The following is a 24783-nucleotide window of genomic DNA, read 5'->3' on the forward strand; positions in this document are numbered from 1 at the left end:
TCCAGAGTACCAGTTTTTAAAACATGCCCCAGTACCTTTTTGAGACAGTTAACCTGAACCCTGAAGCAAATGATGTTAATTGATGGACATCCAAATATTATGGGTGCAAGCTTGGTCATAAATGAGAAATAATTCCATAACCACCCCCATGGAGAGCATCAGAACCTAGACAGAGCAGCAGACTTACTGTTTGCTCGTGCCATCTCGTTTTTCAGGTCCACATACTCTTCATATAATGGCCTCAGCTGCTTGCCGACCTCAGCCCTCCAGCCCTCCCAAGCCCAGAGCCTTTTGCTGTAGTCTGTGCTTGTTGCCATTATTTTATCCAATCCTGTTTTCCAAAGGAAAAGAAACACGAAGGTAAAACATTTGTATCTACCAGAAAAATAATCTGTATTTACAATTATATGAACTTGAAAGAATTCAAAGGTTGGCAGGTGTCCTTGTCATTTAACAAAATGTCATGGTTAGTATCCTTGGACTTATTATTAGATCCAAATGCCAAATGCGTCTGCAAGGGGTGAGGGAGCACTGAAGTAATTTAGTTACTAGCTTAATTAAATTACTTGAATGTAATAAAATTTACAATGTGTGTGTGTGTGTGTGTGTTTTAAGTTAAAAGGATATCTATGAAAGACTATAGATACGGCTCAGGGAAGAGTGCTTGCTCACAAACACAAGGCCCTTAGTCTAAATTCCCAGAAGCCCTGTAGAAGAAGAGAGTAGGGAGGGTTTGAAGGGAGGAAAGAAAAAGAAAAAATGTAAATAAGTTATAGTCTCAAAGATAAACAAGGCTGGATATGGCCGTGCATGCAACTGTTAACCCCCATGCTGTGGAGACAAACACAGTAAGATTGGTGGGGCTTGTTGGCTGCCAGTTTAACTCCAAGTTCAGTGAGAGATTTGTCTCAGTGGAATAAAGGCAGAGAGTGATGGAGCAGGGCACCTTCTTCGACCTCCTACATGGGCATACACACCTGCACATACACATGCACCTATACCCCACCCACACACACACACACATTCACACACACACACACACACACACACACACAATGACAAATAAATAACAGAGCTTTAAAAAAGTGAATCTGTGAGCTGGAACACTTTGGAACAGTACCATCTTTAGGTTATCCATCTGCAAAACATTGTGTTGTTGTCAAAAGTCTGTCTCAGGCTGGGGAAATAGCTCAGTCCAGAAAGTGCTTGTTGTACAGTCATGAGGGCCTGAGTTCAGTTCTGAGAACTCACACTAAAAGTCAGGTGTGGTAGCATACACTTCTAATTTTAGCCCTGGGAAAACAGACTTGAAAATCCCTGGGGCTTGCCAGCCAACAATAGTATCTACTTGGTGAGTTCCCATCCAGGGAGAGACACTGCCTCAAAGAAAACTGTTAATGGTTTCTGAGGAATGAGGAATTGCGATTGTCCTCTGACCTGTATATCCACTTGCACAAACATGTATACCTATACATACATGAACACGTATGTAGATACACAAATATTCACACATATCACACATTTTAAAAGTCTATCTCATTTTTACAGTTTGGAAGAAAGTATAAATGTCATAACTACTACTGAAAACAATACCTACTGAAAACCTACCTGGTTCAAGTAATAAGCATTCTTGTGGATTCTTTGGGTTACAAACTTTCCCAGTACTGTAAATGGTGCTCATGGTGTTCATAATTTTGTTCAACTGCAAATTAAACATAATAAATAGAGGCAGGCATGTAAAATGTACAATAATGAGTAGTGGCATAAAGATATCCTTTTGGTCATGGAATTTTTAAAAATAAGTTAATTTTAATTTCATGAGCATTGGTGTCAGGATGTCAGACCCTCTGGAACTGGAATTACAAACAGTTGTAAGCTGCCCTGTGGGTGCTGGGGATTGAATCTGGGTCTTCTGGAAAAACAGCTTAACCACTGAACCATCTCTCAGGCCCCATGGGATTTTTTTTTATTCTTGTTTTCCTTTTACCTAAAATAAATTCTTCTCTCATACAATATATACTGATTATAGTTTCCCCTTCTACCTTTCCCAGTTCCTCCCCACCTCCTCTCCCCACTGAAATCACCCCCTTTTGTGTATCCATTAGAAAAAAACACAGGCTTCTTAGAAGTAACAACCAAGCAAGACAAAATATAATAATATGAAGCAAAAACTATTATATTGAAGTTGGACATGGGAATCCAACAGGAGGGAAAGAGTCCCAAGACCAGGCACAAGAGTCAGAGATCTACTCATTCTCATAGTTAGGATTCCCATAAAAACAGTAAGCTAAAACCTGTAGTGTATACATAGAGGTCTTGCTGTAGACCCATGTAGGCCTTGTGCTTGCTGCTTCATGCTCTGTGAGCTCATATGGTCATGAGATTTTTAAATGCCTCTAAATATAGCAATCCATATCTTCTTTGCAAAGTATGTTCCTATGTGTAATTTTCTCTGCTGTCAACTATCACAGAATCTTGAGAGTGTGTGATAAACATATAGATTAACTAAAATCAACATGTCTGTCCAAACTGCCAGGATCACTTCTCATATAGGCACAGAGATAGCACTTCTGTTTCATTTAGAATTTACTAAGCCCCTGCCGTGTTCTACATCCTGGTAACTTTGAAATAAATAAACCTCTAGCCTTCAAAGATCTCAAAGTCATGGAATAATACGGCAACCACGAAATGGTTCTCAACACAAAAGAGTGACAGGTACTGTTAACTGTCACCAACAAGTGGCTAAGAAGTGTGGGAGTGTGGAAAAGGGGACACTTATAACCTGGAGATTAAAAAATGGCGTCAGAGAGAAGGGGCTCTTACAGCTGCATGTTCCAGAAGTAGAAATTGGTCAGGTAAAGGGAAGAAGAAGGTGAATCCTAAAAATGGACAAAGGTGTGAAAGGGAAGCCATTTTTAACAAGAAGTAAAATGACTAAAACTCCAGCGACAATGTTCACTGGAGGAATGGAGGCCATGAGAACAGAGAGATAAGTGGGATCCAGATCACAAGCAACAATCTGTGCCACCATAAAGAATTGAAACTTTACCCCATAGGTAAAGGGGAGTGAAGATAACTGGTACAGCCAAGCTGTTAAAGGGTAACAGTAGGTGCAGCCCAGCAAAAGGTTTATTTCCACTCTGAGATAAATCCGGGGTGGAAAGAGTGTCTGGAAACCTTTTTTAGAAACCTCAATAGAACCATGATATTTAAGCATGGAACCAATGAACTTATCCATGTGTTGATCTGTGACAGTTTGGAAATATAAGAAGGAGGAAGAAAGGAGAGAAAAGGAGGGAGGCACAGAGAAAGAAAGGAAGAAAAAGTTGATTCTTTCATAGAAATCATTTAAATGCTAAATTTCTACTAAAACCCTCATGTATTGCACACATATTGTTTAGAAAACATAAGATAAATCCCATGCATAAAACTTCCATAAGATCCCATACGTTAATCCAACACATCTACCTTGGCACAAAATCCTTCATGGTCCCTTTCTTTCCCTATTTAAATCCCCCCACCTTCCTCTCCATGCATCCTGAACTCCCTTCTGCTGTCAAACCATTCAAGCTTTCACTTGTGCTTAAGTGGTTTTCAATTGTAGCTACCCATTAGAATTATCTGGGGAATGGGGAGTCTTTTAAAACTAGGATGTACTAGGATGTGCAGGATTTCTCATGGAGTCTTTGTTTAAAAAAATAGATGAAGAAACATGGACAAGATAAGGTAGATTAATAACTTAGTGGAATAATTAAATCCAAGGAATGTACAATAATAAAATATCAACTTGTAGAAACAAATACCATATGGCTTTATCTCTGTTCTTATCATGGGCTTTTATTTTTATAAATGCAGATTGAGACATACAGAGTTCCAGAGGCCAAGCAACCGAGAAAGAAAACTTTGATGTGAAAGAGCTGAATGTTTTAGATAAAACTATTTCAATAGGCTATATCAGGGATGTGCTGTGTGTTTTTATAAAGCCTTGTTGGAAGACAGCCACATCCATTCATCTATGTATTATCTATGGCTGACTTCCTGCTCTGATGGCAAAGCTGCCTTGTTGTGACACACACAATATGGCCTGCACAAACTAAGATATTTATTTTATGTCTCTTTACAGCGTTCTTTCAAATATACTGGCCCCTGGACTGGGGGCATGGGATAAGGGATAGTATTTTAGCAGGGTAAATATAAGAATTCTTGAAGTCATCTCAGCATAGGAAGTTTTTTAAATGCCATTTTGCAGCTGTGTTGGCACAATAACCTTGGGGACTTCATTAACGGTGAGGTTAAAATGAACTAACAATGGTATTTAGCAATAAGAACAAACAAAAAACATTGTTCCAGCATACTCCTAGCCTGCTTCAGTCAGTGCTGACCAAGGTGTAGCATACGTCATATTTCTACTAACTTCTATGCAGATCAGAACCCAAGTGTCTTCTTTCACCCTCAAAAAGATTCCAATTTGAATTATAAATTTTATAGTCACCCTACCTAGGCCCAGAGCTGGCATTACTAACTTTGTAAAGAAAGGAGTCGTTCATGTAGGCTGTGAATGTGGATTACTTCTCAAACATTTTAACTCTTGAGATTAGGACCAAAATGTTTACAGACACACCTGTTCGTTCTTGTCTGCTGAGAATGCTGAAGACTCACTCTGCTGAAGGGCCTGCAGTTGACGCTTGATGATCGGAGTCTGAATTTCTTGTAGTGAGAAATTATGGGCAGTCTTAGACTGTTCTTCATAAAAGGCAGACCATTTGGCCGAAGCCTCACTCTGAAAAATAAATAAAATAAATTGAAGTTGGACAGAAGATATAGTCCAAAGAACATCTGGTGAAACATCTACTACTTCCTGCATGGCTTAGTCCTTTACTTTGCTGAGGGTCAAGTTTTAGGTTAAAAGTAATCAGGCCACTCTTGGGCCACTTTCTTTCTGGCCCAGTGCCTAGTTTTCCCAAGGGTCCTGTCCCAAGAACTGGAAGTAAATTCTCACAGATAATTCACACTGTGAGGCCCTGGAACTTATGGCCTCGGCGCTGTGACGTGGGTGAGTTGGCTAAAGATTCGGGGATGAATGGTCTAAAAGGAGAACCTTGCAGATCTCAGAGTAGACAGACACAATGGGAATACAGTCCCTTGTGACCATTCCTATGAGAAATAGGAACCAGATCAAAGAAAGCTCCTGGGTGCCATGGTTTAGGGCAGGAATTTTGGCTGTAAATTGTGATCTCAAAGGAAGGCTTCCTGGAGCCAAGCCACTTAGTAGAGCGATGATTTTCCAACAGCAACAGATGTCGACAAACAGGTGATGATGCTGGGATATACCTGCCTCCCTGCAGCCTCATCTTGATAATAAGTAGAAAGATGGACTTCTTCTGACTTTTTGAGAACAGTCTTCTCTCAACACACAACTTCACTTCCACTTCTCAAAGGATGAAAGAAACAACTGCCTTGTACATCATATTATTTGGGGGCCATACAACAGAGGTGGCATATGAGCTCCACTCCGGGAGTCAAACACTTCTAGCTGGCTGTGTGACTTTGGACAAATAATCTCTCCTAGCTGTGATTCTATTATGAGATTAAACAATCCTAACAATGTGATTCGTGACTAAAGAATTCTTGTAAGGATTAGGACAAGTAACGAACAGTAAAGTGTTCACCAGCAGGCCTGACACATCCTAAGCATTCCATAAATGCTATTTTATTGTGTAGAGAGAAAAAAAGTTTGCTATTAAGTTGCTTAGAATTGTATCAAAAGAGTAGGATACGTGTCTAGAATTCTTTCCCAATGCAACACAAATATATAATAACAGATGTACCACAAATGAGTCAGTAAATTTCCATACTAAGAAAGTAAAAAATCCAGGAGGGGTCCAAATGTGTTCAAGTGTTCATACAGGAGATGAGACATGCCTGGACCCCTGGCTCGCAAAAATTGTGGAACAAATGTGTATAGACCGTGTGTATGTTATACATTATGAGATATAAAATAATTTACCTTGACTAGCATTTTGCCTCCTGAATAATGTTCTTCCCCCAAGCTGTTCTTTTCCATTTATTTTACAGTTTATTCCATATCCTCAAGGCTCTCAAGCCTAAATAAAATAGCCTAGCTGTTAAGCAGAGATGCAAAGCCAGTTCATATACACCCAGTTCATATGTGGCTAGACAGTGGCTCATGGCCACATGTAAATCACAGACCTGACTGATTTTTGGAGTAAAGCTTAGACAGGAGCTTACCTAGCTCCTCGTCTTAAAGAAGCAAGCTCAGATGAAATAAGGAGCTTTTTACACTCCCTTTGTGCAAAGACAGACAAGAAGCAACTAAAACAGCCAATTTTTCTACAGTAATTCATAAGGGTTTGGGGAAAAGACACATATTTTTTTAGAATAACCAGGAAGACATTCACTCTTTGATGTCCATCTATAACTGTAGAGAATACTGTTTGTCTGTAAGATTCGGCGCATGTCTTGGGATCTCAGTGTGCATCTTGGGAGTCTTTAGTCAGATGAGACTTCCTGGCAAATCCAAGGACACAAGTACAACATATTAAATTCTGCTTTTAAATGTTCAAAAACAAAATTCTAACTATGTGTATAAGGTACATCCAATAATTTCTTTATGGTCTTAAATGTCTTCATGAGAGCTTTTTTCTTAGACCTTAGGTCTAGTGGCCTCTACCCAAAATGTGGTTATTTTATTTAAACAAAAATTTTGATAAATACACATATTTTCTTTTTTGTAAACCTAGATCTCTCTCTGTGTGGATGTGTTTCTCTATCTCTGTTTCTGTCTATTTATTTCTTTCTCTGTCTCTCTGTGTGTCTCTGTCTCATCTGTCTGTCTGTCTCTCTTTCTCTCTCTCTCTCTCTCTCTCTCTCTCTCTCTCTCTCTCTCTCTCTCTGTGTGTGTGTGTGTGTCTGTGTGTACCTCTGTGTGTGTGTGTGTGTGTGTGTGAGAGAGAGAGAGGGGGGGGGATCATGACAGAGGAAAAACCATTTCAAGGGAGAACAAAAGAGGAAAGAGAAAAAGAGAAAAGCAGAAGGCTGCCCTCTGAGGGGGGAGGTAAGACAGACACCAGCAAGAAGGAGTAGAAGAATTAGTAAGAGAGTGGGCACTGATTTTGAACAAAGTATACATGAAAACACTACTATGAATCTCTTTACTTTGCCTGTTATCATTTTAAAATTTAAAAAATAGGGAAGAAAATTCTGGAGTGACGAAAAACGAATCTAGCGATTCGTGCCATTAATATAATTATATAGAATTAGTGCTATATAAACTTCTTATTTCCTAGGCAACTCTTTAGGACCTATATTTATTTCTTTTCAAAATTGTAAATCAGGGCTTCTCCCTTTAATCAGGGCTGACAAATTATAGCCCTTGGGCCAAGACCAGATATCACCTGCTCTTTCTTCAATACAGTTTCATTGGTCAGCCCCACAACCATTTATACTGTGCTGTTTGTGGCTGCTTCTGCCACATGACAGCAGGGCTCGGTGGTTCCGAAGAAACCATAAGAACTTCAAAGCCAAGAAGATCCACTGTTCAAGACTCAGTTAAAAAGATTGTTGATCCCTGTTTTTGATGGATAACTATTATACTTTTGAAGGCCTGTGAAGTATTTATGTGCTAAAATATGCAACTATTCCATTGAAAACACATTGACACATAAATGAGTACCATTTCTGCTTGTGATCATTTGCTTGAAGTATAAAGTGCTGGCATTTTATTTTCTCTTTTTCTAGAGCTCATCACCCCCTGAATGAAGCTAAACCATCTGCAGCCTCCTAGCCCTAAACCTGTGGCAATTCTCTGATGACAGAAAAGGAAAAGCTGCAAGAACCTGAGCATCCATCTGGGATATTACACTTGTACAACCTCCGAGGCAAAGCTCTACCCTTAAACCGCATATGCTGCTCTGGTTTCCAGATAAGATCCTCAAGGCTGCATGATGATCAGAGGATAAGACTGCCTTGGTTACTCAACATATCCAGAGATTTGCAAATGACAAAGAAATGTAGTCTATTCAACGGAGTACATAACACAAGTTATGTAAATACTGTCACTCCAGCCTAGAACTCCAAAACCTTTCTATATAGTGCATGAGACGGTTGACTTTTTAAGCTTTTAAACTTCTTTCAGAAGCATTTTTATTTTTTCCTGTCTTTTATCTTCTGTGGGAAAAAAAAATACTCGGCCCTGAATTCCGGTATCTTTGTATCATGGCCATCCTCCCCCATACATGTTCTCAGATACGGGTGTTACGTCTGTCATGAACCATTAGAGACAGGGATTAAATCAACATTCTTTCCATGAATGGAGACCAGCAGTTTATTTAGCATTATCAGGCCCTGAGTTCCCCTGGGGTAGGAATATGAAAGGGTGATTTGTATGCCCAGAGCCTCTAAAGGACCCAGCAGAAATGCTGAAGGGCCCTAGAGATCACCAAGAGAATGAGTACTGGCTTCCTACTTTCTCTAAACAACTTCTGATTTTTTAAAAAATAAATAGTTACAAGACAACCTTCAAAATGCTCTTTGGGGAATGGACAGGAGTGAGGGGGTGGTTGCCATAATTATTGCTAAATACTGGGATCCTCTTGCTCTCTCTAGGATTCAAATGATCCAGAGACACTCTATGCTGCTGGAGAGCTACTGACCTTTTTATTAAAAACCAACCATGACTGTTTTGAAATTGTTGTTAGGCGATCCTGATTTTTCCCTAAACATCTTTGTGTACAAAGAAAGTCAGGATTGAGTTGAATTACAAATAAAAAGGATTTCAAGGGCCTAGGGCATGGCTTAGAAAGCAAAGTGCTCACTGTGCAAGCATCAGGACCTGACTGTAATTCCCAGAACCCATGTTAAGAAGTCAGGCATTGTGGCACTCACCTGCAATTTCAGAACAGGAGAGATGGAGCCAGGAAGATCCCTGGGCATTTTAGCCAACTAGCCTAACCAAATGGTGAGTTCTAGGTTCAGCTAAAGACCCTGTCTCAAAAATAAGGTTGGCTAGACCCTGGGCAATGATACCCAGGGTTAACCTCTGGACACACTCACTCATAAACACACACACTCACACAAGCACACACACACTCATACCTATACCTGTGCCCTTGAGGAAGATTTACAAAGAATTCTATTTCAAAAAATCAAACCAATATACACTACAAAGAAAGGGCAATGCCTAAAAAAAGAAGTAGTGTCATTTTACTGAGAAGTTTATTACACTTTAGCTGCTGGAGACTCAGTCTACATTTCTTGTGAAGATTTGCTGTGCATGCTATTACAAGAGTTTGTAATGAATTTTCACTGAATTTCTGAATTACATGCAAACCTCTTTTTTTTTTAAACAAAAGCTTTTACATATCAACTGCTACACTAACCTGTTAGTGTAGAGGCATAGACACAAACAGAAAAATCATCTTTTCTGGGAAACATTTCCAATTGTGCAGATAGTGATGAAATTTTCAGCTAGAGTATAGTAAACTGAATATAGCTAAAATATGCGTGTCATGCTTTGTGAATCAATTATTGTCCTGGTTAGATTTTTGTCAACTTGATAGAAGCTAGGGTCATATAGGAAGAAGGAAGATCAACTGAGCAAAGGCCTCCATCAGACTTGCCTATAGACAAGTCTGTGGGTGCTGTTCTCCTGTCCCTGGGTAGGTGGTCCTGAGGTGTCTAAGAAAGCAACCTTAGCAAGTCGCCAGGAGCAAATCAGTAAACAGCATTCTCGTGGCTTCTGCTTCGGTTCCTGCTTCCAGCTTCCTGCTTTGAGTTCCCCTGCCCTTGAAAGGCCAAATCTTGTAAGTTCAGACTCCATTTTAGAGAACTTGACCTACGTTTGAATTCAGATAAATTAACAGGCTGGTACCTAGTATCTCTAGGCTCATCCCCAACATGACCAACACTCCAGATTATACCCTCAACAAGACCAGTGTCTCCAAGTTATTCCCCCAACAAACCTACACCCACAGGTTACAATCCCACCCCCCACCTCCACCCCCACCCCCGCCTAATGACCACAAATGCAGAGAGGAGCAGAAATTAAGTTTAGGATATGACTCCCAGCACCAGCCAATGATGTTAAAGGCCACAGTAGCTTTCCAATTAGATGCTTGCTCACATACTCCCTGCTTGATGCTTACTATAAAGCCTTGCCCCATAGACATTTGGGGCTCCCCCACCACCAAAACTGTCCTGCATGATGGTGGTGTTGCTGGGCTGGGCAAGCTAGCTTGAATACCCTGCTGTGAGTTGCATCAGATCGGCTCCAGTCTGTTTTGGGGGAATTACTAACATTTCCCTGATTTCCCTCAGTGATGAACTGTTACCCAAACAAATAACATGAAATAAACCCTTTTGTCTCCAAATTGATTTTGGTGTTTTATCATAACCAGAGATTCTAACTATGATACTTAGAGACCCAGCTTGGTTATTCTACAATGACTCCCATTGGAATTATATATAATTTTTTTTTTACCAGTTTTCATCCAAATCCATTGGGAAATAAAGTGATCCTTGAATTTTATTTCTTGGTCAGAAATAATATAATCTCAAAAGCCTCATAAGAAGACAAGAGTATATAGCTAGAGTTAGCCACACAAACACCATGGCAGAGAAAAGTAGGGAGCTTTAAAAAGCTGTTTTGAGCCATACTTTATTTCTTATCCCTGTTTCCTGGTTTCTGCCTCACTTTAGGTAAGCGCCTTTTAGGACATCATATGGAAAAAGTTTGTGGCTTTCTTTTATTTTCAGGCATGCTCCCACAACTTTAAGTAGCAGCATACTATGCCAAATCTTCAGGCTGGCAACCCTAACATCCTGAGTTTTGAAAGTTACCTCAGGAGACAATACGAAAATAGCAGGTTGCCCTCAGTAATGTCACCATGACAGGACATGAACATAGAAATGTCATGCAGTCTAATTTCCTGTTATGTATCAATTATCTAGTACAATAATAATACTATCTAAGTAACAACAAAAAGCATCAATAGCATGAGTGTTTATTGTTTATGTGCCTAAAATAGCTTGGAGTTGGCAGACACCTCTGTTGATCTTGGCTGTATTTTTAATGCAACTCTGGAAGTTGGCTTCTGCTTGGGCAACTACTCCAAGTCTCTCTCTCTCTCTCTCTCTCTCTCTCTCTCTCTCTCTCTCTCTCTCTCTCTCTCTTGCTTATAGTTGGCTAGTCTGAGCAGGTTCTCTTGGCAAATTCCTAGGTGTGAAGGATGAGTTCCATTGTTCAAGCCCATTAAGCCAGTTTTCATCAGGCTTGCTTCACAGAAATTGGGACAAATAATGAAGGACACACTCCCAGAAGCTGCACTGGGATGGCACTGCATGGTGACATGACCTTAGATATCATTATAGGAAAGGATGAAGACTCCAGTCCATCAGTGCAATTGGCCATACTTCCTTAACCCATGGTAGAGCTGCAAGCCATGTGTTTGTTTAAATGCTTTGAAAGCCTACTTGGAGTTGTCAATGTCTCACATTTTTTAGATTAAAGTTTTACAGGTCTTATCAGCTTCACCACCTGTGGTGCAAAGAGTGCTTCCCTCTATTTACTTTGCATTTATCTCTGTTGTGCTTTTGGCTGTATTGCCTTTCAGGTGGAAAAAGACTGAGCCAACCCAACTGTCAACATCCTCTCATTTCTTGTTCTAGGTCACACATTTCCCAGCCCTCTCTGACCCCCTTAACTCATTCTGACTATTCTTTTTTTGGGGGGAGGCAAGAATCCATTTCTGGTTACTTTTTTTTTCTTTTCTTCTTTACATCTTTATTCCAGCATTATGTTTTTAAAGGCTTAGGATAATATTCTCTATCATCCAGAACCATCTGAACAATGGTAATCACTGTCATCACAGAAATGTATTTAGTTAAACTCTTCAGCAGGTAATCCAAACTGATTTCTAGGTTCTCTTCTGATCAGAAACTATTCCTTATGGCTCATCTGCTCCCTGGAAGAACTAACTCATACACAATCTGGATTTTCCAGACTAATTCCAATTTATGTCTTTCTATAATATATGACAACTTTTGGTGGTAAATGTTTTTGTTACAGTTAGGATTAGTCTTATCAAATACTTGCCTGTGTGCTAGTGATCTTCTAAAAACTTTCTTTGGGCATTTTATAAATACTTATTTTATGGAAGAACTTTTTTTTCAAAACTTGCTTAACCTCCCTGAAGCAATAAATGCATTTGAAACTAAGATTAGAAAAGTCTAATGATCTCAAACGCATCAGTGATAATTGCAAGTCTTTTACTTTATTTTCAGTTAAGGGCCAATTACTGCCAAGCACATAATAAACTCCAAGAATTCCAGAACTATTTCTTTTATCTGTTCAAGAAGTTCATTTTCCATTAACTCCCGAAAAGATAAACTAGATCCTCAGATAATCTCATTCAAGCAAACTCAGTCTAATTCTGCAAGTCAGTGCATATCTAAAAACAAGTGTTGATCCACAATAAAACTGAGTAAGGTCACTATAATGCAAATTTATGGGGACACATTCTCCCCTTTGCCCAGTAAAGGCGTACTGTGAAAATATACAGACAAAGGTTGATATTTCTTAATTCTTGACCCTGAATTCTCCGCTGACAAGGCCAAGAGGCAGGCAAAGGAAGGAACACAACGGCTTTTCCCCAGAAACCTACTTCCCAGCAGCTGTTCTGTGAATATCAGAAGAGCTTCCTTCAAATCTGACCTTTCCAGGGAAATCTTTATTCCAAACCACCTGGGCACAGCATGCAGGTCAATGCTGAGTCCTTACCTGGCATTCTCAAGGTTCTGGGTTACATCCCTGTACCATACACCAAAAAGTCTACAAATAAAAACTGCACACTCGAGACACCAGTGAGATAGTTGGACTTTTCAAAATGCAAATCCACTGAATAACATTTTTGATGAAGATCAAACTAGTGCCAGGTACAGTATCCAATCACACACACACACACACACACACACACACACTGTATATTTTCTAAATCCAGCATTCCCTTATGTACGTACTATATTATTAATACTGTGATCATAAATTTATTCAGTTTACATCTGAGTTAAATGAATCTGAAGGAAGTTAAAACCAAGCTCATACTTGCTCAAGCAGATGGGAACAAACACAGAGACTCACAGCCAGACATTATGCAGAGAGGGAGAGACCTTGGAACACTCAGCCTAATTGAGCTATCTTCATCAAACCCCTCCCCTCAGAGCCCAGGGAACCCTGTGGAAGAGGAGGCAGAAAGAGTGTAAGAGCCAGAGGGGATGGAGGACACCAGGGAAACAAGGCCCAATGAATGAACATGATCAAAGCTCATATGAACTCACAGAGATGAAGGCAGCATGCACAGGGTCTGCACAGGTCTGCGCCAGACAGAGTCCTAGAGATGAAAGAAATGAACATATGCCCCCATCTCTAACCTAGCAGTATCTCCAATTGATACCCCCTTGCAAATGAAAATTTAACTTCCTCCAAGGGCGTCACACTGGGGAAATAAACTACTCTTAAGGGTAGGCTGCATGTTTAGTAGTAGATGGCCAAGAGCATCTTTGCAGGGTTTGGATCTCAGAATGTAGAGTCTGGGCATTTCCTTTTTTTGTTTTGTTCTTTGCTTGTTTGTTTTTATTTTAATTTAATTTAATTTTTTATTTTATCTACATCCTTCCCCTTCCTAGAGGCCCTTTGCATATACATTACCGCTTCCAGGTTAGTGTTTTTATGAGATTGCTGAGTGTATGAATGAGTGACTCTCTGTGGCTATATCTGGGTTTTGTCCCTTTTCTTGGGCTATTTCTTCTGTTTGTTTTGTCCTAATCTATTGTTACATTTCATTTCATTATTATCTTCTAGAAGTCTATTTGTTTTCTAGTGAGAGACAGAAAGGGAGTGGATCCGGATGACACGGGGAATGGAGAGGAACTAGGAGAGATGGAGGGCAAACTGCCATCAGGATATAGTATGGGAGACAAAAATCTATTGTCAATAAGACACTTTAATTAAGACCTTCAGTTTCCAACATTCAAATGAGGGTCCGAACCCAGATTGTTTGCCCCAACTTCATACTTACTACGTGATGGTCACATCCCATATAGAACAGCCTATCTCATTAACCTTCTCTAATGCCTGTCCACTGCCTAGTATAGAAGAGGATCTCAACACATAAAACTAGGAGAGAATGGGAAAAGGGACCATTTCCCTCCCCCACAAGTGCCTCACTCTTCAGGCAAACCCACACCAGTTCACCTGAGCGCTTTGGTGAACCTTTTACCACTCTGTCTCGAAGGGGCTACGGAGTCCCTTGTCAATTTTTCTTTCATTTAAATGTTCTTTTTTTCCTTTAAAGGCTGCATACTTTTCTCTGGTTTAAATCATCTCATCATTTATACTCTTCCATTTCTATTTTTTGCTCTAGTTGGCTTGTATAATTAAAAATAATAACATTCTCTCTTATTTTTTGCACTGAGCCAAACCCCAACTTCATAATAATCCCAGAGATGGTTTCGCAAACAGTATTGCATCTCACTCTATAATAGGACTTCTGCACAGGTAGGTCCTTAAAAAAACTAGTATGTACCTTTTCAAAAACCCTAACTCCCTCCTACACTAATAACAATTTTCTCCTAAGCCCACAGGCATCATACATTCTTCTGGTATACCTGATGAAGCATATGTGAGTGTCATTTTTTTTTTATGAAGAAATAAACTTAAGACTGGGCTGGAAAGATGGCTCGGTGGTTAAGGATATATACTTCCCTTGCAGAGGTTGCAAGTTTCCATCATCTAGGTCTGGTGGCACACAACAGCTTGTAACTCCACTCCTGGGAGTTGCAATATCTCTGACCTCCATGGACATCTATACGCGCGTGTGCGCATATGTGTGTGTGTGCGCGCACACACACACAAATAATTTTAAAATAATAAAAGTGCATTTTAAAACAAAAAGTAACTAAGACCCAGACTGTTCATTTAATGAACTCAAGTTTACCCAGCTAAAAAGTGGTATAGCTAGGATTTCGATGTCAGTAGTTTAGCTCCAGGCTAGCTGGCTTTCAAATATGACATTAGTCTCACCATGAACCATTCAACTGAGAAAATCTACAATACACGTTGGTGACCTCCAAGAGAAATCAAATAAAAACTCAGGGGAAAAAAAAGCTACACTAAAAATACCCATGGATAAGACCAACCTGTGAGAGCAGATAAAAGCAACTCATTTGGCAACTACATTGTCAAAATCTCCGTGGTTTTCTTGAACTTTAGAAAAATGGTGGGGGTGGGGGGGCACAGGATGTCAAAGGAGACAGGCATCCTCAGACTCGCTCTGTTCTATGAATGGCAATAGCTTAAACACACAGCCCCCTGATCATTTGAATGAGAGGAAGTTTTAGAAACTACAGTGTTGAAGGAAAGCATCGCTGGAAGAAGAAAAAAAAGACACAAAAGTTTTTCTTAAATAGTTGCTCAATTTTACACCACTTAACTATACTTAAAAGGCACTTCAGGATCTGTGAGAGAGAAAAAAAGGTTTTAAGTCCTTGCACTTGTCAAACAAAATATGCTGCTTTCCCAGGGTAGGCTGAGATTTTTGGGGGGGACTAGTTTAATTATAGCTTTTCTTCCGTGACCTTTGGAAATTCCTCAGAGCTCTGTGACAATGAAAAAAGGCATTCCCAGGTCCAGTTTCACCTAAGCCAAGGTTACCTTAATTACTAAGCTGCTGCCTTCAGTAAACCCCATTTGCATTTTTCAGTTAATATGTCATTTGTAGTCCTTGGATAGTCCTGTTGACATTATAAGCTAAAGAAAACTATTGACTCAATAACGACTTACAACATTTCCATGAATGCTTTACATACCAAATATAATGAGAATAGTAATGGCAACTTTATTAAACATTTTCACTCATCTTTGGAATCTGGGCAAAGAATTCATTCATACCAATTTTCCAGATAAACTCTAAGGTCAATTGAATTTAGTCATCTGGGACACTAAGATCAGAGCTTCGGAGGCAGTCATTCATCCTCACACTTTAGAGATCTCTATGATTTCCTTATCCAGTTTTATAGGCAGTAATTCTAATCTTTAAGAAGCAATCAATAAATGCCCCCCACCCCACCCCTAGGTAGCCTCAAGAACTTACCATCTTTTGGGCATTCTCCTCAGTAATGTTAGTGTTATAATTCCAAGAAGCAAGTGAACTTTGGTGATACAGGTCTTCAGCTTCCCGGTTAAACTTGTCTAAAAATGTCTTGGCCTTTTCCTCGATGAGGGACTGAGCAGTGGTAACAGCAACAAGGCTGAGAAGGAGCCAGGAGGAGCTTGACATCTTTCCCCGTGCGCCAAGATCCCATCCACTGAGCAACTTTCCCTAGAGTAAAGTCTCCTCATGAGTTTTTCTCTCTCATCAGCCTTTGAACTTGGGTTGGGCACTGAGAAGGGAAGAAAAAAAAAAGCAGAAGAAGAAACAGAAGAGAACAGTAAACAAGCTGCTGGACCAATATGAAGTTAATCCTGGAGAGGACAGATATGTAAACAGATATTTTAGAATGATTTTTTTAAAGTAAACTAAATAAAGGCATGTTATTCATTAATCCTAGAAAACCTTAGCTTTGCTAACATTTTATGGCTAAATCAAAACTTGGACATTAAGTTAATATGTTCCTTAAAAGCTGTTAAAGATTCACTGGGGGCAGGGGGGTGTGCTATGATTTTACAGTAACAAAAAGGGGGGAGAGGTTAGAATTAGAAATAGTGGGACACATATTAGAACACATTTCTGACAATTCTATCAATAAGCTATCTATCCTCTCCCTCTCCCCTTTCTCTTTCTTGCTGTTTTTAAACAGTTTCTCTCTGTAGCCTTGGCTGTCCTGGAACGCGCTCTGAAGACCAGGCTAGCCTCAGACTCAGAGATCTGCTTGCCTCTGCCTCCTGAGTACTGGGATTAAAGGTGTGCACCACAACCACCTGGCTGAATTTTTTTTTTCTTTTTAAGAATTCTACAACAACAAAGGCAAAGTTGCTCATTTGTAAAGGGGGCTGTTAACCAAGGAAGTGAGCTTTTGTAAGCATGAGCTTAAAATTAGTAGAGATAATGGGGCTGGGGACAGGTGGTACATGCCATTAATCCCAGCACTCAGGAGACAGAGGAAGGCAGATCTCTGAGTTTGAGGACAGCCTGCTCTACCTATCAAGGACAGCCAAGGCTATACAAAGAAACCCTGTCTCTAAAAGTTAAAAATAAATTCATTTCTCTGCCCATTTAAGAAATTATAAGACTATTCTCCACTCCATAGGGAGTTTGGTGCTCCCTGTGTGGCTTTGGTAAAGTTTCAAGTTGTCCTTTTCTATTTCTCAGGAGGCATGTTACACTCTAGCTCTATGGCTGACTTCATCAGGTGCCTCTTTCCCTTTCACTTACCTGCTTACAACTTAGCTGAGAACTCAAGGAAGTAATAGTGACTCCACATTATGAAATACAAAGCGTATCCATGTCAAGTCCTTGGCATCCATAGGCATGGAATCGCGGCAATATGAACTCCAAAGGGATTTTAATGGTTACCCTGGTGAAGTTCGGCAGCTGGCTCCGTGTCCTCATTCCCAGAGTGTAAGAGAGGAGCCACTTTAAATGGCAGGGCTCATAGGCCTGCTTGATTATGATTATGAAACCTTCACACAGAGCAAACATTTCTCCATCCAGAAAAACAAGTCTTCCAGGTTCAGAAGAAATGCTAATAACCAAGCCTGAAAAATAATTCCACTACTTCACTTTATTCTAAACCGGGACAGACAACTGTAGAATAAGAAAAAGCAGTAATTGCCCAAAGTGCTTTGTGTCGTAACATTTTACTTAAGTATCACAACATACCTGTGGGCAAATATTTACATCACCATTTTATGAAGTGTGAAATTGAGCTTAAGTAGCTAAGTAAGGCTAACAAGGAGTGGAAGCAGGCCGTGGATCCAGGCTGTCTGGCTCTAGAGTCCAGGCTCCAAGCTAAGTTGTATGTTACAGGAGTATGAGAGCAGGATCGGGGCCATACATAGCTAAAGGAGAAGGACTTGCTTCTTTAAGGAAGATGATGAATTTGGTTCTACATCAAAAGAGAGTCAAGATAAAGCAGGGGACAAATTTCAATAATGAAAAAAATGTCAGGAGAGAAACGTCGATGCAGATGTGGTAGTGATGCTTTTCCATGCATAGGAATCTGTAATCTTGCTTCTCACGAGTTTAAGGGGAAAAAAAAAAGACAACACAATGGACCGCGGCATGTGAGCTCCTGAACCACAAACATTGCATGAGAAAAAAAAAGCTGAAAGAAACCTCTAGTAACTCAGAACACCTCCTGAATTAACTGCTTGGGGTGAAGACAGAAAAAAGAGCAGTTCAAATTCAGTTTACTGAGACAGAAAATATAAAAAGCAAGACACAAAATCCAAGCTAAAAGTAGCTAGACAAGAAGACTAAAATTGAGATGGGGCAGGAAAATGGCGGAAGCCAAGCAACTCAGAGCAGCAAGGGAAATGGTGGGATTGCTGAGAGTGATACTTTACAAGATGTACCCTACCCTACGATGGCCAACAGCAAGTACTCGCTGAACTGCTGGAATTTTGGTCCACTCTTCATTGAGAAGATAATAATACTCTGTTACCTAGAAGTATTATCTTGGCGCCCATTTTGAGAAATGTCTCTGAAAAGGTGTCAGCTGAGCAGAGATCTAAAAGGATGTGTGAAAGTCATCTGGGAAAAGACTTCTAGATTAAAAAAAAAAAGGTGGTAGCCATGCACAAAGAGTGTAGGCAGATTCCCCAAAACATCAGAGGCCTATTTGAGTAGCTATGAAGCTGAGAAGAAAGCTTTGTCTCACACCAGGTGGGCCTTAAAGAAAATGCCACCTTTGATTCTTTTATTTTTACCCTTAGGCATGACTGACAATGGAAGCCTTCAAGTAGAGAAGTTATATGACAGAAATCTTTACATGCTCTGGCTTCTGCTCAGCGAACATGCTGAGGAGATTGATCTGTGGGACTTTAGGCCTTTGATATATTAGTACTTTGTACATAATTTCTTTACTGCAAAGCTACTGGTCTCATGGAGATAGTGCATTTTATTAATTCATACCTGAGTAGTAATAAAAGCTACTCATAATGAAAGCGGCAGTGTAATAATTTATAAACTTTCATACTGAGATATTTAAGCAACCTGTCTGTCAGACAATCCTTCAGGGACATTCATTGCATCGGGGCTTGGCTAAGGGCTTGATTTTAGGGTCCATTTGGACTGTGGGATCCTGATTTGTTGATTTTTTTTTAACTAGCCTATGCTAAAATAGGTAAGAAAAAACACCTGTGGAAGAAGCCGGTTCATTAGTGAAAGTAAAGAATTCAAAGAGAGAAAGTCTGATTGATCTTAGCCATGAAAAATATGCCAGGTGCTCTGATACTCTGATAGCCTAATAGTCAGGCCCAGGTATAACGCTTCCTCCATACAGAAAGAATAGTGCTGTCTTGAGGGAAGAAGGGAAAAATCATAAACATAATGGCCCCCTCCTGATATTTCCAGATACTATCTTTGTGGTTACACTTGCTTTGCACCAGGCTCTACACTGAACCTCTTCGCCATAACATTTATAAATGGGAATTGCGAGATCCTGGTACAATTAAGGAAACAACTTCCTAGTGCTCTCGTGACTGATCTAAATTCCCACGACTGACAGGAGTGGGTTACAGGCTGGTAAGAGATAGGTGCCTACTCTCTGTTGCGTCGTAGCTTCAGTCACCTACTAACTGCAAGTATCTAGTAAGTCCTCACCAGTCTGGCATGTTCTCAGAATAAGCAGGCCCACACAAGCAAAGCAGAAATGTGATGTTTTGACTACACCAATTTTATGCTTTAAACCTATTTGAAATAGAAAGTGCCACAGGGCAGATTTCATACTGATTCTGATGTGCTTGGGTATTGCTTTGTGTTGTATTATTTTGTTGTTGTTTTCTTTCTTTTCTGAATATTATTTACTGGCTAGTCCATACTGTGGACCTGAGGGCTCTGCAGTAAATTACTCCAAGTAGTTTTATTGCTAATAATTCTGCTGTCTCTGCACACTCTGAGTTCACATGGCTTATTGGAGTATCAGCTCTTAGTAGCCCCACCCACCTCAAGACTCCCTGCTTTTGATCTGCTGTCTGCTAAGACCTCAGTGGAAACTGCATAATCATGAGGTTCTGTCAGGAAGCTTCCTCTGCATATACCTGCGGGTGGATCATCAGTCTTCTAAAACAAAGTCCACAGACTTTGAGATCCAGATTTCCCTTACTGATCAACTTTGGATGTACTTCCAACTGAGTCACAAGCAGTAAGGTTGCCAAACAGCTAGAGCAAGACCATCTTCTACTTCCCCGTGCTCGAAACATTTTTTTTAAAAAAAGAATATTTCTGGTAACACTTTATCTTAAAATTGATTGACTAATGCTTCTGATAGAAACAAAAAGGGTGATATTAGGAATACAAAATAGAGAGAGTTACCTAAAGTTTACATGAGCAGGAATGATTCACACTTACCACAATTAGTTTTGGCTACACATTGATCACATACAGAAAGTTCATACATTCTTTAGAAAACAGGGCAAGTTGGTTTCTGCCCACTCTATCCTTTTCCTATATCCAATTTCACAATAGACCATTCCTCCTACAGATAATCTCCATTAGCCAACTTGACAAATCTTTTCAACAGAAGTCCAATTTGTAGGAAGACTGGGTGTGTTCCTGGGAAGTTATACTGATTATGAGTTCCTGAAATTTATGATTCTGTCTTACTTGATACAGTAACACTGATGTATCTTCACATATAGACTATAAAATATCAGACATCACTGGAACAGGGGCTATCAATTTATGCACTGGAACCACTAATGTCAATGTATGTCTAGGACCTTAACAACCCTAACTTTCTACAATTGAGAGCTTTCCAAAATATTGAGGCTTTATCCTACATGAAACAGGATTTGTGACAAAGGTAAAATAGAAATGTGACATGATCTTGTTTATATTTGAGAGAAACCACTTTGGCTGCTATTCCTAGAGTACACTACATAAGGAAAAACTATATGCAGAAATCAATAAGGACAGCCTTCATCCATAAGCAAGGTATGATAGGGGCTTGGTGGTGGCAGTATTGGCAAAGCATGGTTAGATTCTGAATGCACGTTGTAATTTTTTTTAAAGGAGTCTCATAAGCTGAAGGATCATTCCAGTCTTTTGGAAGCTAAGCAAATAAAAAGGTCAAAGTTGAGATCAATTTAGGAGAAGATTGCTAGTAAACAGGTTTAGTGGGATGATTAAGAGTCTGGTGGAGCTTGTAAGATCAGTGGGAAACCCAAGTGAAGATGCTGAGAAGACAAATATGAAGTTTGGCAGAGAGTTCAGGGATAAGAATTTCAATCTGATAATTGCCAACTAAAGATGGTAAATTAAACACATCTTGATAGTTAAGACGAAGTGATCCCAGTGTACTGAAAATTATTACTTAGTCCAGACTGAAGAGAAATAAGATACAAAAAATAAGATCCAGGTGTGGTGGTGTCCACCTTTAGTCCCAGTCCTCAGGAGGCAGAGGCAGGTGGATCTCTGAGTTCAAGACCAGCCTGGTCTACAGAACAGCCAGAGTTACACAGAGAAACCCTGTCTCAAAAAACAAACGAACAAAAGGACAAATTAAAAAAGGCTACTGAAACAACCATCCCTAGAGGAGTCATCTTCGAAATACAAATAGTGTTGGTGCAGGGGAATTTTGGGAACTTGACCACTAGTTCTCAGTCACATTAGAACTGTCTTAGAAGCACAGAGACAGTGAGCTGGCATAAGATGAATATCCAGGAAAGGCAACTAGCGTAAAAGATAATCAAAGTTAAGTGATTTAGAGCCAATGCAAAAGAGATTCAACATTGGTGGGCATTCAGAACATAGAAAAAAAAAAAAAACCCTTCATTTTAGAGCCAGATCCTGTCTCTCAGCTAAAGTTTAAAGGTGACTAAAGAATTTTCCATGTTGGTTAATGCTCCTAATTATCTCTAAATATCTTAGAAAAGCCTTCGCTTTTGTTGGCTTCTATCCCAGGCTACGAGTCATGCTTTCTGCTCCAACTGGAAATGTTCAATGGTAGTTGTCTTCTTGACAGATTGTGCCTGGTGACCTCATTGTACTCATCCTCATTCATCTAAGGGATGTGTCTATTTTAGGTCATCAGAGGTATCCTAGTCAAAACCAGTTACTAACCTCCTCCCTCATCTCCATCTATTCAGAGTCCCTCTTATCAATCTGGAAGATGGTACCTCCTGCAGTACCTAGTAATAACAAATGTCTCCCATCCAAGAACTAACCAAGCCTGACCCTGCTTAGCTTTTGAGAGCAGATGAAATCAGGTGTGAAATTAAGGGGAGTATGACATTAGATAGAATGAGAGCCCTTGAAAGCTAATGAAATATTATGTAGCATGGTGGTTTAAACTTTATTGTAAACTTGAGTAAGTTTTGAATCACCTAAGAGACACAACGTTTGACTATAAGTACCAGCATCCATCCTATGGAACCTGAAACTTAACAGAAGGAGGAAGTGAGCTACGTGCCACCCCTCATCTCTCCCTACTTTTAGACCATGGATGCAATGTGAGCAGCTGCCTCGTGTTCCCACTACCTTGCATTCTTCACCATGATGGATTGCATTCACCACAGGAGTGGACCAAAATAAACCCTTCATCTCTAAACTGTTTCTTATCAGGTATTTTGCCACAACTATGAGAAGAGTAACTAATATACCTAGATTATTGCAACTGTACTAATTTCTAAAAGTTATGTCCAGAAGAAATGCTGATAAAGGCTATAATGAATTGATTTTATTTTTTGCAATTTGCCAATCTGACAATTTGAATTTTTTAAATATCATAATCTTCTAATGAGTCAAGAAACAGAATTCCACCTACACAATCACATTATTAAAACTAGTCCTCATTATCACCACATACAGATAAATTAGCACTATTTAGACAATTTCCATCTTTTATTGTCCTCCACAACACTTATCACCATATGTGGATAATTACATTCTATTAGTTTATCTTTAATATAGCCTGCCCTACTAGAACATCAACTCAAAGAGGTTAGAGAGTTGTCTGCTTTGTTCACTGCTTATTAGCTTCAGCTGCTTAGAAAAGTGAACATCACAAAATAGGCACACACTAAATATTAATTGGATGAAGGCACCATATAGAACCTCAACAATAAGAGAAGGAAGGTAACTTAGTTGCCTATTCTGTGCCACTTATTTTATATTCAGAGTCCAATCACAAAATATGGTAGAGGGTGGTATCAACTGAAAGGGGGCAGGTAATTCTTTTCATATAAGATGAAATTTGGAGCTACAATTTGAATTAATATACTGGATGACATGAGAAGAAAATGGCATGATTATTCTAAGCCAGATATTGGGATAGATACCTTATATGTGTTAAGTCACTAAAGAGATCAAATAAGTGATCCTGTAAGAAAGAAATTGGCACCACTTTTTGTAAATGAAAATCTACATCCATCAAACTACTACTTCAAAGATCATACTATTAATTTAGGAAGTTACAAGTGTAAGTGTTGAATACAGGTCATTCTTTGTCTTGACCCAGATATCTCAGTCTCCAATCACTGAATTAGGCAACAAAAGGAGTAAGGATACTCTGACATTGTATAAGACAAAATATCTTTATGTCACAATTACCACAATACCAAACTCATTGCTGCCTATGAAACTGGAATGTCAAGGAGTTCTATAAGACATATGGAAATCTTTACAATTGATCTCATTAATAACTTTTATTTGAAAGAATTTTATTAAATTTACTCATTCATTTTAAGTTTTTGTTATATTGGTTCTTCAGTCATATTTAGTACTGTCCCATCTGTAGCCATAAACTAGCATTCATTTTGCCACAACTACATTTATCAGAATCCTTAGATGAGGTAGAAGGCACTTTTCTAATAGTGATAGCAAATTGGAACATTCCCTAAAATAATAGAATACTAGAGTATAAATATAAAATTTTCTAATAGTCTATAAAATACATATTCTGGGGATGTCATCAGGAGATATCTATGATCTTCAAACTCAGCAAGCATAGGACTAGTCATTATAAGAGTGCTAATTTATTTATTCCATAATCTAGGAGTGCTATGAACTCAGAATATTAGAATTCCATTAAGAGTCCATACCATGGGGGACGAAATGATGGCGCAGCAGTTAAGAGCACTTGCTGTTCTTCTAGAGGACCCAAATTTGGTTCCCAGAACACATGTTGGAAAACTCACAAGCACCTTTAACTCCAACTCTAGGGGATTGATACCCTCTTCTGGACCCTGAGGGAACCCACACATATGAGGCATACATTCAAAGACACACAGAGTCACATAAATAAAAATAAATCTTTAGTGTTTTTAAAAAACAACAAAAAATGAGTCCATCCCAGAGAGGTCATTATGTTAAAGGAAATACTCCAGAGGCAGGAGAGAGAGAGAGAGAGAGAGAGAGAGAGAGAGAGAGAACAAATGAACAAGATAAAGGAAGGAAGGAAGGAAGGAAGAAAAGAAGAAAGAAAGAAAGAAAGAAAGAAAGAAAGAAAGAAAGAAAGAAAGAAAGTAAGTCATGCATGCTTTCGTTCATTTGTAGAAACCAATAAATCAACTCAATTTTGCAGAACAGGATGGACTAATAGTCACAA

The 24783-nt window shown here is 39.4% G+C and overlaps 1 protein-coding gene across 1 annotated transcript in view; it reads right to left on the reverse strand.

Moving 5' to 3' along the window:
* Ace2 (angiotensin converting enzyme 2) overlaps window positions 1-17637 on the reverse strand; it is a 48672-nt gene extending 31035 nt beyond the window's left edge. Inside the window, exons 1-5 of the mRNA XM_034486048.2 lie at window positions 17448-17637; window positions 16167-16455; window positions 4622-4780; window positions 1609-1702; window positions 188-331 (exon numbers count right to left, since the gene is read on the reverse strand). Coding sequence (XP_034341939.1) covers window positions 188-331; window positions 1609-1702; window positions 4622-4780; window positions 16167-16352 — 583 coding nt within the window. The 5' untranslated portion in view covers window positions 16353-16455; window positions 17448-17637. The remainder of the gene's footprint in view (window positions 1-187; window positions 332-1608; window positions 1703-4621; window positions 4781-16166; window positions 16456-17447) is intronic.
* Between the last annotated feature and the right edge of the window lie 7146 nt (window positions 17638-24783).

This window comes from Arvicanthis niloticus, chromosome X (assembly GCF_011762505.2).
Source record: "Arvicanthis niloticus isolate mArvNil1 chromosome X, mArvNil1.pat.X, whole genome shotgun sequence".
NCBI lineage: Eukaryota > Metazoa > Chordata > Mammalia > Rodentia > Muridae > Arvicanthis > Arvicanthis niloticus.